This window comes from Ursus americanus, chromosome 9 (assembly GCF_024610735.1).
Source record: "Ursus americanus isolate L20-20 chromosome 9, mUrsAme1.1.p, whole genome shotgun sequence".
In the NCBI taxonomy this organism is placed as follows: domain Eukaryota; kingdom Metazoa; phylum Chordata; class Mammalia; order Carnivora; family Ursidae; genus Ursus; species Ursus americanus.
The window spans coordinates 37,576,077-37,592,015 of record NC_142135.1 but is presented as its reverse complement, the minus strand read 5'-3'; the positions used below and the strand labels follow the sequence as shown (position 1 = coordinate 37,592,015).

Here is a 15,939-nt window from a genome sequence, read left to right as displayed (position 1 = left end):
TTTTTTAAGATTTTATTTATTTATTTGACAGAGAGAGACATCCAGCGAGAGAGGGAACACAAGCAGGGGGAGTGGGAGAGGAAGAAGCATGTTCCTAGCGAAGGAGCCTGACGTGGGGCTCGATCCCAGAACGCTGGGATCACACCCTGAGCTGAAGGCAGATGCTTAACGACTGAGCTGCCCAGGCGCCCCTGCTGTTGTCATTCTTAAGCTGTTAATAACAGCTTCTTTTTGTTCTAGAAAACAGGTCCATGGTTTGGTTAGCCTGTAGTGTCAAGAAAAAACGTGCATTTCCCATGTACTAATTGATTGTATATATTCTCTCTTGTGGTAGAGCTTGAGTGTTTCCGCATGAGAGGGTTTCTGTGTGACGAGCAGTTTGCAGAATTACCTCTTGTCTTTAAGGACTTGCGTTTTTATTCTGCAGTGACCGAGCGCCTTGCTCCTCAAATCAGCCTTGGCAGTGGGGAGGAAACATGACCTCCCCATAGCCTGTCACGTGAGGGGCCAGGAAAGGGTAGTGCGGGGTTAGGAGACGTGAAGGCAAGCCCTGTGGCAGCCCTGTGACCCCTTGAAGAGTGTGTTGTTTGCTCCATGCCGTGTATCGCAGAGACTGAGGAGAAGCAGAAAGCCCGTACATGCAGGCAAGCCTTCAGAACACTCAGTACTTGCCCGACTCTCTGTCGTACCCCACACTGTTCAGTCACTTTGTACGCACTTGGCTTTAGAGCCACCAGTGGTAAAATGATAATGTTGGTGATGCTGACAGTAAGCATAATATCAGTAAAAAAAAAACAAAACCCAAAAAACCACATATTTTTATTTGTAATTACAAACCAATCATCCAGGTGAATGTCTTCAGCGTGTTCTCCTTAAACATCAGTCTGAGCTGAAGGGGTGAGGCCCACGGGGGATCACAGTGCCTAAGGACGACGTTAAAGGTCCACAGACAGTGAGGCCCCGCGGACGAGCTGCCGTCCAGGAGTCTGGAGGGACGGTTATCCGAGAGGCGGGGGGAGAGCACCCACTGCACTCGAATGCCGGTTCTGTTCGGGGGGGGGGGGGTCTTGTAGAGTACAGGTAAAATAAGTCGCGGGCGTGTGTTCTACAGCTCTTAACTGGACACAGAAGCCACGTTCACTTTTCTGGGGGAAGGAGTGTGAAGATCTTTGTGGAAGGAGTCACGTACTTCCACTTCAGTCCTTTTTTTTATTAGATGCAGAAACAGTGTGATTTCGTGTTGGTCTTACGAACTGACACCAAGTTGTTTTATTCTTAGCTTCAAGACGAGCACTACGCAAACCCTTCCAGTCTCTCAGGGGAAGGACCAGTCACAAAGAATGACTCAGATTTTAATTCTTGGGTTTTTTGCCCAAAGTGAAAGGAGATGGAAAACCACTGGGTGATGTTCACCATGGGGAGGAGGATTTTCTTTATATTCTCCTTTAACATTTGGAACCTCTTTGTTACGTCTCAGAATACTGCTAATGTGAAATGCAAACCCATGGTATTGATGATGAGGAAGAGGTAAGGGGGCTGCTGTCCTTGCACATTAGCCCAGGCCAGGGACGTGGAGGGCTTCCAGTGGCTGTGTGAGGTCTTCCAGGTGAAGTCCAGGCACTCCCAACCATAGGAGCCTGTTTCGATCTTCCTTAAAAAGATTTTCTTTGAACTGGTAGTTAATCAATATGGTCAGATGGTAGGACTTGATCTTTTTTTTTTTTTTTAATGCTGTAAATACCTACTAGCATAAAAGATTCTGCTCTTGGAGAAGTAGCATCAGCGAAAATGCTCTTTATAAATAAGACAGTATTTTAATAGGTTTTTCCTCCTTGTCCTGTGCAAGCCCTTTAGAATGGTCAGCCATTTGCAGAAAATCTCAGGGTCACAGGTGGATAGAGAACTACTGACTTCTAGCTTTGTACAGGCAGGGGGGCAGAGTTACATGTTCAGGCCTCACGAATCTTCCTCTGATTTTTCTTTTCATGAGTTAGTGCCTGAATTAGAAACACACCGGCCTTTCGCCACATACCGTTTGTCACTTTTTCATTAGAGGTGGGCTAGAAAGTTTGTAGTGGTTTTACATAATAACTGTCTGCTTTAACTAATTGCTTTTTAATAAGCACATCTGGTTAATGCCTAAGGAATATAATCTGGAATGATTAATGAAATTTGCTAATGAGGCACTTTTTATTTGCAGCCTCCTAATTTTCCCTACAGAGAAGATATCATGTCTGTGAATCCTACATGTTTGGTCCTTATTATTCTTCTGTTTATCAGCATTATCTTGACTTTCAAGGTAAGCGTGAGGATTTTACTTACGAACTAAATATTGTTGTATTCATGAATACTAAGGAAGTAAGCAAACTTGTGTCGGTTCTTTATCTTGCTTTGGATTTATAAACTGCTGTTTGATTTCCTAACAATTCTGTTTCTTCTCTTACCTATATGAGAGAGAAACAGTAGCCACATTTCCACAGGCCAACCAGGGGCTATTCCAAAACCCATTTGGAGGGGAGTACCTTAATGTTACACAGTAGGTAGTATGTCTTACGTACTGCAACAGCCATTACAATGTCTGTGTGCACATTCTTCTGCAGTTTGTTTTTAAAATGTAATACATTCGAACAGTGTTCTCTAACAATCGAGTATATGAATTGATCCATATTTAATAAATTACTTATTGTTGGACATCAAGACAGTTTCTGCTTTTTCACTTAATAGAGCTAAAGTTATGTTTTTTACTCTATCTTCTGTATACTTATGTATTTATTTCTTCAAGACACATTTCCTAAAATTAGAGGGTGTGCGTCATTGGCGGGCTTCTGATAGGATGTCAGGTTGATCTCCCCCCAAATTAGGTGACGGACAGTCTGTGAGCACTGCTTGCCACCCGCTCAACGATTGAGTGCTGCCTCCTCTTTTTCATCTTTGTGAAGCTGATGATAAAAACATCACCATAGTTTGTGCTTGTGTGCTACTGAGAAGTAGAAAATTTCTAAATCGTTACTAGACTTCGAGCTTGTAATTCTTAACATCTTTCATTGTCTTCATTTTGGCATAAAATTACCCAATTCTTAAACAAGTCATGCCTCGATAAGCTTGAAAAAGCTGCATTTAGAGAGAATAGTCCTTTCAGGCAAGTAATATGATGAAGAAGAGTAAAAAAATGATTCGTGGGGAGTCGTGTGGGTCTGCATTTTCCCCATGAACTGAATGTGTTGATATTGCATGTGTTGTTTAGTGCTCGAGATTTGGGCAGATTTTGTACGTGGATGTCAAGGCGTCCCACCTCTGAGTTCCACTCTTCCCACCCCAGCCTTCTGGGTGCTTCGTCAGCCCCGAATATTGTCCCTTGCCACCCCCCCGGCAGAAGTTGCCTCCAGCTCTTGAACCCGTACTCCTGGCAGTTTGTCTTTCAAAGGCAGGCTCTTCTTTAATTTCTGCCTGTTTTGGTCCCTCCCACACGCTTTCAATTTGTGTGGATATCCTATTCCAGATTTTATCATTTTTACCTGTAGGAAGATAAGTCTGACCAAGCTGCTTTCTGCCATTACCAGGAGCTCAGGAGCTAGAACTGCATTTTAACTTTGTAGGCATTTTCCTTCGTATTAGAAATGCTTTACCTTGAGTTGTTGAGTCAGATTTCGCTTCTCTCATGCTCTTCTGGCTGTGTGGCCAGAGCCTTGGTTTCTTCATTTAATAACCAGCAGTAATGGTTAAGAAAACACTCTGTGCGGTGACTGTGAGGTTTAAGTGTACTAATGGATGGTAAGATGCATCGATTCATTTTTTCAGCAAATATTTATTAAAGGTCTCCCATGTGCCAGGCCCTGCTCTAGGTACTAGGGTTTGTTCTTGAGTAAGAACAGTCTCTGCCCTGTGGGCTTTTATAAATTGCAAAACAATTATCATAATCATCTAATGAAAAGCACCATACAAATCTATCTCCTAGCACTAAGCTGATACCTTGCACGTAGAGACTCGGTGATTATTCATTTAAATAAATATGAGTCTATGTGTTGCGATTTCACATACCAGTTTCCCTGATTAGTGGCTCTCACGACCTAAATTCACAGTTACTGTTTAATAAAGTTTATTACCACACCGGTTCCCTAGGAGCCCAAACCAGGACATGTGTCCGTTTCCGTCTGTCCCAAGACCACAAAGGGAACAATGCTTACCCCTAGCTCCACAAATAGATGATGGACACGGTTCATCACAGCATGTTTATTTGGGGAGCATACTAAACATTTAATTCCCTTGAAATTGAATAAGATGACAGAAATGTCAAGAAAGAAATAAGGTCATTGCGGTAAGTTACTGGGTTTTTAGAGGCAGTAGGCCGGAGGCTTTTCTCCTGTTGCAGTGTTGGGTGAGTGAATGCTGCTGTGCTTCCAGGGGCCTCGGGAATGCTGCCTGGGCTTGTGAACCCCTGCCCCCAGGTGCTTCCCCTCTGCTGTGTAACCCTCGCGTAGTAGATTTGTCCTTGCAGAGGTCTCACCCGGGCTCAAAGAGTAGCTACTGCTCCAATAATGGACGAGTACAGTTTCCTTACATACCACATAATGAATATGGCCAAACATTCTTTTTCATTTGTGTTGGAATTCTCAGAATGTCTAAGGCTTTGGTTTTCTCACAAAGAAACGATGGCGTTATTGAGTAAACTGAAGGTTTGAGTAAAATGAACACACTGTGTGCACTGTTAAAGGAAGACGCCCTTTCTGTCTCCCTCTCTCTCATTGCCCATACCTGGTTTCAGATCATTGCTGTCCACAAACATTTCATAAAGTAGCATTACATGTTTTCATCTTCACGTCATCCCCGAACATTTAAATATAAAAAATACTCACTGTCAGGTGCGAATGCAGCTTAAGACAGCAGTCTGCGTATACGATGGAATATTCTGCCTCAGTCTGCCAAGAAATGTTGACAGGCACTCCTTCCGTCCTTCAGTGTCGTCTTTGTTGTAAAACAACTTTGTTGTGATAGAACTCACATACCATAAAATTCACCGATTTAATTCGGTGGTTTTTAGTATGTATTCAGGGAGTTGTGTGAACCCAGCTCTGTGGTTAAACAGCATAACTTGACATTTTTATCACTTGCCATTCACCCTCACCCTCAGCACCCCCAGATCCCCGACCCCTGACAGCTACTAATCTGCTTTCTGTCTCTGTAGATTTGCCTGTTCTGGACATTTCATATAAATAGAATGATACAGTATGTGGTCCTCTGTGACTGACTTCCTTTGACTTGGCGTATTTTCAAGGTTCATCCGTGTTGTAGCATGTATCAGGATTTCTTCCTTTGTTACGGCTGAATGATACTCCGCTGCATGAATAGACCACGTTTTGTCTACCTGATTGTCATTTGATGGGCATCTGGGTTGCTTCTCCTCTCTGGCCATTATGAATAATGCTGCTGTGAAGATTCGTGTGCAGGAGTTTGTGTGGACACATGTTTTCATTTCTCTTGGGCATATACCGAGGAGTGGAATTGCTGGGTCATCTGGTCACTCCTTAACCTTTGGAGGAACCACCAGACTGTTCTCCAAAGCAGCTGCATCATTTCACATTCCCACCCGCAGCGTACAAGGGTTCCAATTTCTCTGCATCTTTTCATTTTTGTAAAGCTGGAAAGGGATTTTGAAGTCCTCTACTTCTAATCAAGTCCCAGTTGATTGGACTGGAGTCCACACAAGCGAGTCGTAGTCTGCACATCTCCCACAAACTCCTGCTTTCTTCCTGGCATGGCTTTATTCTGGACATTAGTTTTAATTATCTTCGTTGGATATTTCATTATGAAGATGGAAATGTTGTAGGGATTTTTATTGGCTATGAAGCAAATTTATATGCTGTGAATGTTTTTTAAAAAAAGTACTTGAATATGATATGTTTAATCATATATAATCATGTAGAATAAACATTCCCAAGACAGAGTTAAAATGTAATGAGAAATGGGTTAATAAACCGATTGATCTGTGACATTGATTTGCGATTGCTCCTTCCAGCTGCCTTTTCTCAGAGATTCTCCTGCTCTCCCCAGTCCCCCCTGTCCCCTCCACCACCAACCTACCTTTGGGGGGCAGGTGTGTGATAGCATAAGCTACAGCAGCACCCTTTGCCAGAAAGTTCTCTACCCAACATTTGTAAAGACTTCTTGATTCAGTAGAGTTACTATGTGCACTCTCAAGTTAGTAAATAAAAGTTCTGTAATACGGTTTTCTCGGGGGGGGGGACTTAAAATTGTCTGAAATTTGGAAACGAAACACCTAATAATCACTGCTCACTTACAGGGTTACTTGATTAGCTGTGTGTGGAACTGCTACAGATACATCAATGGCAGGAACTCCTCTGATGTCCTGGTTTACGTTACCAGCAATGACACTACGGTAGGTGTGAAGTCATTTAAAGTGGAGATCTCCACGCATCTACTATATGACAGCTTCTAGATGTTTCTAGTGTGTTTGCTATATTTTTAGCATTGTTGAAACAGACTTATGAGCTGCTTAGTCATCAAAAGATCCGGTAGAATGAAATGTGTTTTATTTTCCTTATAGGATATTAAAATGTAGATAGCTCATTTATTTAAATTTATTTAAATAAGCTCTGGCTTATTTTTAGAAATATTGCAGATGGGTAATATATGTACTTTCCCCATGTTTATGCATCTTAAACTTGAATTATTAAGCCACGGTATAAAACTCTAGACATCAGTTCTGCTTAGTATGACTGCTCTCTCGCTTGACCTGTGAATTGAAACCTAGAAATGTGATTGCGGAGCTGGAGAAATGAGAATGGCAGAGGTTGCTATGTTTTTAAATCTTTTTCTGCTCGTTGTTCATACTTAAAATTTTCAAACCTGTTTAATACGACTATGGGAAAACATGTCTTTACTGGAAGAGTCCTCAAAATCATTTGTCCTTCATGTAAATTATCTTAAATTGCCTGGCTCATAGGGAAAATATAAGTCCTCTAGGTATTAACCTCTGTAAGGTTATGTCTCCATCGTCTTTGTATCCAGCACGGTGCCTGACATGGTGCTTAGAACAAGTAGGTGCTCAGGAAGTGGTTAATACAAAGGTTGGTGATGGAGGACATGAACCTGTGGGATGGGTCATAACGGATAGGATTGGAGGCGATAGAACGGACAGGACAACATGGAAGGGTCAGCACAAAGGGCATGTTAAGTCTAAACCAGAACAGAGTTTTCTATTTTGTTTGTTTTTTAAATTGTGGTGACTTACTCTGTGACCTTACCGAAATAATTTAACCTGTCCCTGACTTGACTTCCCTGTGTATAAAATGGAAATAAAACAATTTCATACCTTACATTAAATATATAGGTAGCTGCTGATACACTGAGAACTATGTGGAATTTCTGAGAGAAAGCATGTTGTACATGAATAGTTCTCCTTAGTGTCCACCAAACGTTTGTTGAGTTGACTCACACATGTTTGAGCGATGGTTTAAGAAGAGCTTCGGCCACAGTCAGGTGCACAAAACCCAGTGTAGCAGATGCTGCAGTGGCCCTTTGTTTGGGGGGGGGGGGTGTCTGGCGAATCCTGTGCCCTGATGACAGTAAACACATGTTCTCCTCGACCCTTTAAAGAATTCCTCTTGGTCAGTAAGTCTTTTTACAGAAACAGCTGTTGATAATAATCATAATTTTGATACAATTACTGGCTTACAGAATTTTTTCCCTCTCTGAGTTTCTGGGTATTTAGTTACCTATAAGTTTGTTTCTTTCTGCCTTTCCTTTTTTTTTCTGTTTAAAGATTTTATTTATTTATTCATGAGAGACAGAGAGATAGGCAGAGGCAGAGGGAGAAGCAGGCTCCCTGTAGAGCAGGGAGCTCCCTGCGGGACTCGATCCCAGGACCCCAGGGTCATGACCTGAGCTGAAGGTAGACGCTTAACCGACTGAGCCACCCAGGCACCCTTCTTTCTGCCTTTTCTTAAAGAAGAAATCCCAGAGTACATTTATTGTCCTGAAGTAATGAAAAATCTAAGCAAAGTTTGAGGTTTTGAGTTTGAGGAACCACTAAAGTTGCTAAACAAGCGAGATGTGTCAGAACGTCATCCTGAGTATCACGATGTGTGGGACTTACAGAACCCTGAGAAGCATCTCAGAGAAGGTGATGCCCGTGGTGCACGCATCTGTGTGACTGCACTGCCGGTGGTGGTTTTCAGGGCTTTCTGAAGGGTTGTGTGTATTTTTAACAGAAGCGAGGTGGGAGGGCTGAAAAGGTACATGCTGTATAGGTACACCTTCAAATCCAAGGATATTCTGAAATTTGTAGAGATTGGGGTGCTTAGAGAATTTAAGCACCACAAGTAAGTCCCTAAAATGCATCCAGGTTGCTTTTTCGAGGAAGCTTTTATTTTCCCCCTTTGAAAGATTCAGAATTAGACATGGAGTAACAGGTAGGTTTTATTTAGGCTAACATAAACTCAAAATAGTTAACTTTTCAACTGGACGTCCCCAGCTCTTAGAATAATAGACCTCTTTCTTCAGAAAAGGATCCAGCTTGGAGGTGGTTTGGAGTAAGTAGGATTTGGGACCCCAGACTGGTGCCAACTACCCTGGGTTCCTGGTGTATAGACAGAGGGGCTGGGACGTTGTTTGGTAGTGGTTATTGGTCTTTACCTTTTCGGTCATGCTGTACCAACTTGACATTTTGAAGACAGAAAACTTGAGTTGCTGATAACATTTCTGCTGTCTCAAAAGTTCCCAGTGAACCTTTCTTTTTCTGTGTGTGTGTGTTTTAAAGAAGGGTATTCTTGGGAAAGAGAGATTATTTCTCATAACTGGGTTGCGTTGATAATCTACTCCAAAATGTAGGGTTAGATCACCACCTGAGTCTCAGCTCTTCGACAGTATTTTTAAAGATTTTTTTTTTTTATGGGGCGCCAGGGTGGCGCAGTCGTTAAGCGTCTGCCTTCGGCTCAGGGCCTGGTCCCAGCGTTCTGGGATCGGGCCCCGCATCAGGCTCCTCTGCTGGGAGCCTGCTTCTTCCTCTCCCACTCCCCCTGCTTGTGTTCCCTCTCTCTCTGGCTGTCTCTCTTTCTGTCAAATAAGTAAAATCTTAAAAAAAAAAAAAAGATTAAAAAATAATAATAATAATGGTATTGTGCTTATTCTCTAAAGAGTCCTTATTATACCTAACAAAATAGTTCTTTGTTTTTCTAGTGGTTTATTTGAAACGGGAACTTTGGGTCAATCTGTATTTTAAGACTCTTAATTTTTTGTTAAACTACTTTGTCCTACAGACTAGGTTTGTCTGACTGCTTGCCTGTAATGTAGTCCTCAGTATCCTGGTAGATTAGCACTTAGATCTGGAGGCTTCCCGTATTCATATCCACCCCCCCCTTTTTTTTTTGCAATATTACTTTATAATTGATCATTTGTTCATCCATCAGGAGTCAGATAACGTCTGATTGATTCTGCCTTTTTGGACTGTGAGCAACCATTCATATCTAACGCCTGGATACAGTGGTCCGTTAGTGGTTGCAGTGTGATGACACATGATCAGTCCTTGTTCACTTACTAGCTGGATTGTTTGTATAAAGAGAAACGTTCCCTCATACACGATTTGCTTACCCAGTGGTACTTGTGACCTGGGTGTATGTATGTATGTGTGTGTGTGTGTGTGTGTGTGTGTGTGTGTGTATACTTGGTTTTGTTATTTATCAGTTGTCAGAATGCTGAGTTAGTCCGACATTCTCTAGTGGTGACCAGTGAAGGTTTTTCTGTTTGCTTGTTTGTATTTATGTAATAACTGCACTCATGAAAAGAGGCCTATTAGGAGAAGAGCTGGGGGTCCAATTGAAAAGTAAACCATCTTGATACATTTTATCAGTAAGCCGAAAGAAATCTTTAACTTACTATTCCATACCCTTTTGAGACTTTCAAAGAGAAAAAATAAAAGTGTTCTCTAAAAAGCAGGTACACTGTAGTTAATATCCTTATTGATGCTCAAATTGTGCCATCTGTGGCCAGTAGGAGCCTCTGCAGGTGGGCCCCCAAGTCTTTTGACAGAACCATGGCTTCCTTGCTGTCTGGTTGACAGGATGCTGAAAGCTTATCTTGTCCGTTTGTAATCCCAGACCTGGAATCAGCCATTTCTTGAAGGAGCACTGCTTCCTGTAGGTGGAGACCATAATCTGGATTTCCAGGGTTGGAGAACATACTTCTTTTTAAGCAGGGCTCCGCATGTTTGAAGACTGTTTTGGCTAGAATGAAAGGAGTTAATGCTAGCATTCCAACTTTAAAACTCTAAATATACCAAAGCTTCAGTCTGAGACCCTGAGTGGGTGTTGGAATGATCTAGTTCTGTCATTTTCCCTGCTCTCCGTAGCTATATTAAGATCCTTGTAGCATGTAATAATGTGTGCTTCTCTTTGTCTGTGTCTGATTGGGAATCCACACTGACATAATAACATGTTGCCTTTCACTTCCTATCAAGTATGAGGCCAGATGGCTTTTCTCCCAGGCTGGATAGTCTCAGGGTGACCTCTGTGGACGCATCCTCTGGGGGCTCTTGTTGGTAGAAAATAAATGTTCTTTTTTTTTCCTTCGTCTTCTTCTCTAAAAGGAACACACGTTATTAGCCGGGTATGTAGTTTCTCAAATACTACTGAGACGGAGGATAGATGAGTTATCAGGTACTGGAATCATTCCTCTCCCTCCAGTTTCCCATCCAAACCACAGCAAAACCTTTGAAAGAAAGGCTTAAGACAGAGGGGTCACAAACTTCCGTGAGTTCATAATGCCCTAGGGTCTTTGGTATTTTTTTTTCATGGTGCCTGTAAGTCAAGAGAAATACCTAAGTGTCCATTGCATGAAGTAGTCAGGTCCAAACAACTTCAGAGTAGAAGTGAGTGTAATATCTGCCAGTTGGTGCTGTGTTTTCCTTGAAATTTAAAAAAATCCCACAGTGCCCCTTGGAGTTCCCGAGTCCCACCGCAGGGTACCCTAAGGAGATGCATCCTTCCTTTGTAGGACGTTTTTTGTAGAAATCACACCCTGGATAAATATTATGTAATACTCCATTCTTTCCCCTACCTCCATCCAAATTTGGCCTTAAGACGAAAAATGTATTAAATACTAAACATGTAGATTATAGAAACAGATTTCCTTCACATTAAAATTGATGCAAATTGAGATTTTAAACTATTTTAATCTGTGCAGCCTTGTCTTGAAGATTTGACTCATAGTAATACCCAGTATTGACTTAAACCCCAGAGTAGGGAGCCCGATTCCTTTGGAATTGGAGCACTCTAAAAGCAGGGAGATTAGTATTTAGGGAAAACGTGTCTGAAATTCTGATTCCAGATAAAAGAATCATTGACTTGAGTAATGCAGGAAAATTCCTATTCAGGAATAAATAGGAGAATTTTAAACTTCATAGAGCCTGTTGTGCCGTGTCATTTGTGGGTGCTAATCCAGATTAACAGTATATACAGGTTTACTATGTTGACTTCAGAAAGTATTTGCTGTGTGGCACCTTGCTTTGAGTCTGACTGCTTGAAGAATACAGTTAAAGTCAGTGAGCGGCGGCAGGGTGGCTCAGTCGGTTAAGTGTCTGCCTTTACCCCAGGTCATGATCCCAGGGTGCTGGAATCCAGCCCCTGAGCCCACATCAGGGCTCCCTGCTCAGCAGTGAGTCTGCTTCTCCCTCTCTGCCCCTGCCCCTCCCCCCCATTGTGCACACACGCGGGCTCTCTCTCTCTCTTTCTCAGATAAGTAAATAAAATCTTTAAAAAAAAAAAAAAGAAAAGAAAAAAGCCAGTGACCCAGTGGAAGCCAGATTATCTCCCCAGCCATTTCCCTCTGAGGGACTTGAGATTAACAAAAGGCTGACCTTGGGCTGTCAGAAAAGCCACAAAACAAATTCCTGGTTGGCTGAGGGGAATTGGGGGTGGGGTGGGATTTAGTAGTGATCCCAACGACTTTCAGAATTTATGCATAAAAAATTGTTTTTTCCCCCTCCTGTTGCTTTTAAAAATCGGGTGGTTCATTTCTTCCTAGGTGTAGGTTGGCTATGGTTAGAAACAAGTTCTTGACTAGGTAACATGAGTCCCTTTAAACCCCCCTCTCCCCCACTGTAGAGAGTGGTAGAGGGAAGGGAATAAACTCATTGCCAGCAGGAGAGATTTTTAGTTAGACTTCTGAAGAAGGTTCTTTGTGCTGGAGAAGCTAGCCTGATGCCAAGATGAATGGACAGGCTTCATCTTGCAGATTCTTGAGGAAAAGTCATTATTTTCTGAAACAGTTTAAGGAGGGCTTCCCCCAAAAGACGTTATTAGGCTGGCTCTCAAGCTCTCTTCGAATCCTGGCCATTTTGGATTCATTATACATACTTCACAAACAACACATCCGTTCATCACTCCTCTGCCTGTAGCAACCAGAGGGTCCAGAAGCAGTGAGGGGTGGGGGAAAGATTTCGTAAGAAGAAGACTTCTAGAGAGTTTGAAACCGTGGCGGGTGGTTTAGGCTGTAAAGCTTCTGGCCTGCCGTGTACTGGAATACAAAAAGGGGGATCTTATTTGTAACATCTCAATGGTAGATGTCCTTTTGCCATGTAACTTAATAGTTTGTATGATCTCCCTAAGCTTTCCCCCCCTTTTTCGTTTTAAAAGGCCAAGACAAATGGGAGAGGTTGATGGAAATTTGGTAATATCTCAGATAAGCAGAGAGAGCTGTTAGAGATCTCCAGCGTGAAGGTTCCTGTGACGATGGAGAGGTTCAAGGTCTGATGAGTTGAGGGAGTGAGGAAGAGGGGAAGGATTTGAGAGAGCTGGAGGAGGTAGAAATGAAGGTTGGTCATTGAGGGGATGTAGCATGAGATGATTCTCAAGGCTATCTCTTGTGTGTGACTGTACTTGAACCATAACACCACTTACCTGAGGGTAGGACAAGACCTTGGAAGTGACGTGGTCCAGCCACCTTTCGGTGCGCTGTCTCCATGACTCTTCCCACAAATGCCATCGACGTGAGGGCTGGGTAGTTGGAGGGATGCTCTGCTCTCTGCGTCTGCGATCCCTCCGCCCCCGCCCCGTGGCTTCGTAGGGTGGCTTTTCCCCAAACACTCGAGGAGCAGTCACCATCTGCCAGGCTCTGGGGCGGGTGCTTCGTGTGTATGCGCTCACTTCATGTCACAAGAGCCCCTGAAGTAGGTTCTCCTCATCCCTGCGTACAGGAGAGGAAATGGAGGCACCCTGCGGGTCACCTCCAGGATGATAGGGCTTGCGAGTGGCCGGAGGGGCACAGTGCCCTGAGCGGCCTGGCTCCCGTCTGTTCTTACGCCCCAGCTTCCCCCGAGACTGTCGTCTCTTGAGACTGCAGCCAGGACCATGGGTTCTCACTGCCGGTGCCTGGCGTGGACCTGACTGCAAGGAAAGTCACAAACTTCAGAAGCAGGGGGACTTTTAAATTTTGCTTGCTTAGTTTTGCTTTTTCGCATAGTGGAAGGGATGGGAGGGTGACAGAGAAGAGGCGGAAGAAAAACAAAGGTTAAAAGGAGTCTCCGTAACAGCGAGGCAGCTGCCTTCTTGGGGTTGTGCTGAGCAGTCCCAGGTCTGTAACTCAGCCCCTCCCATCTCCCTGCTGCGTCCTGCGTGCCCGCGGCGGCACATGTACTCACCCACCCGTCCTAGTGGAACAGGATCGTGCCTGAGATTTCCTCCTGGAAGCTTTCACCTGCCTTCACGTCGGTTCCACGGTTCAAGCTGACAGTACGTGACGTTAACTCCACTCACACTTCTTCCTTCTGTTAGTCAAATACAGCATTTTTAAAAATATCCCCATCTGCTAGAAATTACCTCTGACCCATATAACTTTTCAGTTATTTGATCCAGCGAGCATCTGGAATTGTCCAATCAGCACATAGATATTTGAAACCTAAAAGTTCTGGAAGAACATTTCAAATAAACACAGTTTTCCTTGTAACCTTGGATAAGAGGATATTAATCAATTGCTTAATTGTAACCCTCCTAGAATAATAGCAAGCAAGAGCAATTTATAGTGGTTTTGCAGTGATTTGAGGTTACAGTTACTCTCTGTTTTCATTGTATTTTACATTAAAACACATACAGAAGTTGACTGACTTATTGTCCACAATAGAGTCCATATTGATTTTTACTCTAGGAACAAAGGAGACATTGGATTTTATTTCTTAACTTACTTTAAGAAAAGTTTCTGGGTGTATATCTTAATGAAGCAATAAAAACAATGTATAAGATGTTTGTGCAACATCGTTTTTAACAGCAAAAGTATCCAAGCTCATTGTCTCATAATTGAGGACTGGTTTGGTTAAATAAGGGTATATCCCCTTGATGAACTCTCCTTATTGTCATACAAATTATTAGGAACAATGTAACAACAGAAGAAAGGCTTGTGATGTTTTAAAAAGCAGAATGTGGAAGTTTGTATTGCAGTTATAGCTAGGAAAAAGTGAAGCTTGTAGGCACAAATTAGATCGTAATAGAAAATTAAACACTGATTCGTTGGATGCTGGAAATCAAAGCAGGAGGTATTTCTCCCTTTCCATTGATGCAAGGGAAGGAAGGGAGTGTACAGGGGAAGGGGGAAACGGGTAAAATGGGAAGCTGAGATGTGAGGTAGTGAGCAGTTCCTGCAGCTGCCTTGGCAGCCTCTGGAGGGAATGGTGTGGAATCCTTAAGGAGGTGGCGTCCAGGCTCGGGGGACCCAGAGGAAGCAGCTGGGCAGCCTTGCAGAGGGTTACCGTGGTGATAGCATGCGATAGCATGCCGGCCATTCCTTCCATCTCCTCTGTAGGTAAATGAGATAATTTTATTTTACATAAAAGTATAGGCTTTCAAAGATGTATTTATCTAAACATCAGATGTGTAAGTGCTCAGAACCATTTTGGCGTTCAGTGTGAGCTGCTCTATTATTTTGGTATTTCCAGACCAAATACCTCACTAGTGAGAATTTTTTACCTAATTTGAAATATTTGAATTATGAGTTCTATATTCTGAGTATAATCTATAAAAGAATTTGAGCTTCTTTGCTGAGAATTAAGAGAAATAATGACTTCCTCCTATAATATCAACTAAGTACAATTTATAATCATTTTGCAGTGAATTGAGGATAAAATCATCTATCTTGCTTTTGGAAGTAATTCCTTTGGCGGACAGTGCTCAGGGGGGATTTCTTACTAGACCCTCCCAAAATCTGCTTACACTGTCCTCATCTCCTGGTACGTTGGATTCATTGGATACAAGATGCCATCCGTTGTAAATCGCACCATTATTTTAGGTACTCCTGGTTGTAAGATGCTGTCGATTACAAGGCAGAGCCTAAATTCAGATGCTAAAATGTACAAAACTGTGTACCTTAGAATTTAAAGAATGTGATTATGTGTATGTCTTTGTTTACTTAATTATATTATAGGTGAGAATATTTAAAAAGTTTGAAAATAGTTAATCTGGATTCCTTAAAGATAGCCCAGACTTTCTGTTCGTGATAACCCTATCCCAAGTGCCCAGATGGTTATTTCAGTTACTCGTGAAGATTCCTAAGTCCGCTATCTCCCCTTTCCTGTTGGGCGTGAGTAAAGGCAGCTCATCGGAATAGGCAAATGTGGTGTGACCAATTTAAGACAAGCATTTAATTTAACTGCTGCCTGTTTTAAACAAGATACATTGTGGGCTGTTAGGGGTGTAACAAATGGTGAAGAAGAGAAAATTTTGACTTCTTGCGAATAATTTAAGTGGACCTTTGGAAGAGTTCCCTAAGTGCCTCTGAATGCTGAGATTGTTTTGAGGCTGTGTAATTTCACATCTGACATTAGCCTGTTTCCAAGGGCCAAATTCAGGGTAATTCTTTTCCGTAGAACCGGCAAAGGCGAACTTTCTCTCTGAAGAGCCAGAGAGTAAATATTTTAGGCTTTGTGAGCCATATGGTGTC

At 42.6% G+C, this 15,939-nt stretch overlaps 1 protein-coding gene across 1 annotated transcript in view; it reads left to right on the top strand.

The window, feature by feature from the left end:
- LAPTM4B (lysosomal protein transmembrane 4 beta) overlaps positions 1-15,939 on the top strand; it is a 70,227-nt gene that overhangs the window by 44,082 nt on the left and 10,206 nt on the right. The window contains exons 5-6 of the mRNA XM_045805893.2: positions 2,201-2,299; positions 6,299-6,394. Coding sequence (XP_045661849.1) covers positions 2,201-2,299; positions 6,299-6,394 — 195 coding nt within the window. The remainder of the gene's footprint in view (positions 1-2,200; positions 2,300-6,298; positions 6,395-15,939) is intronic.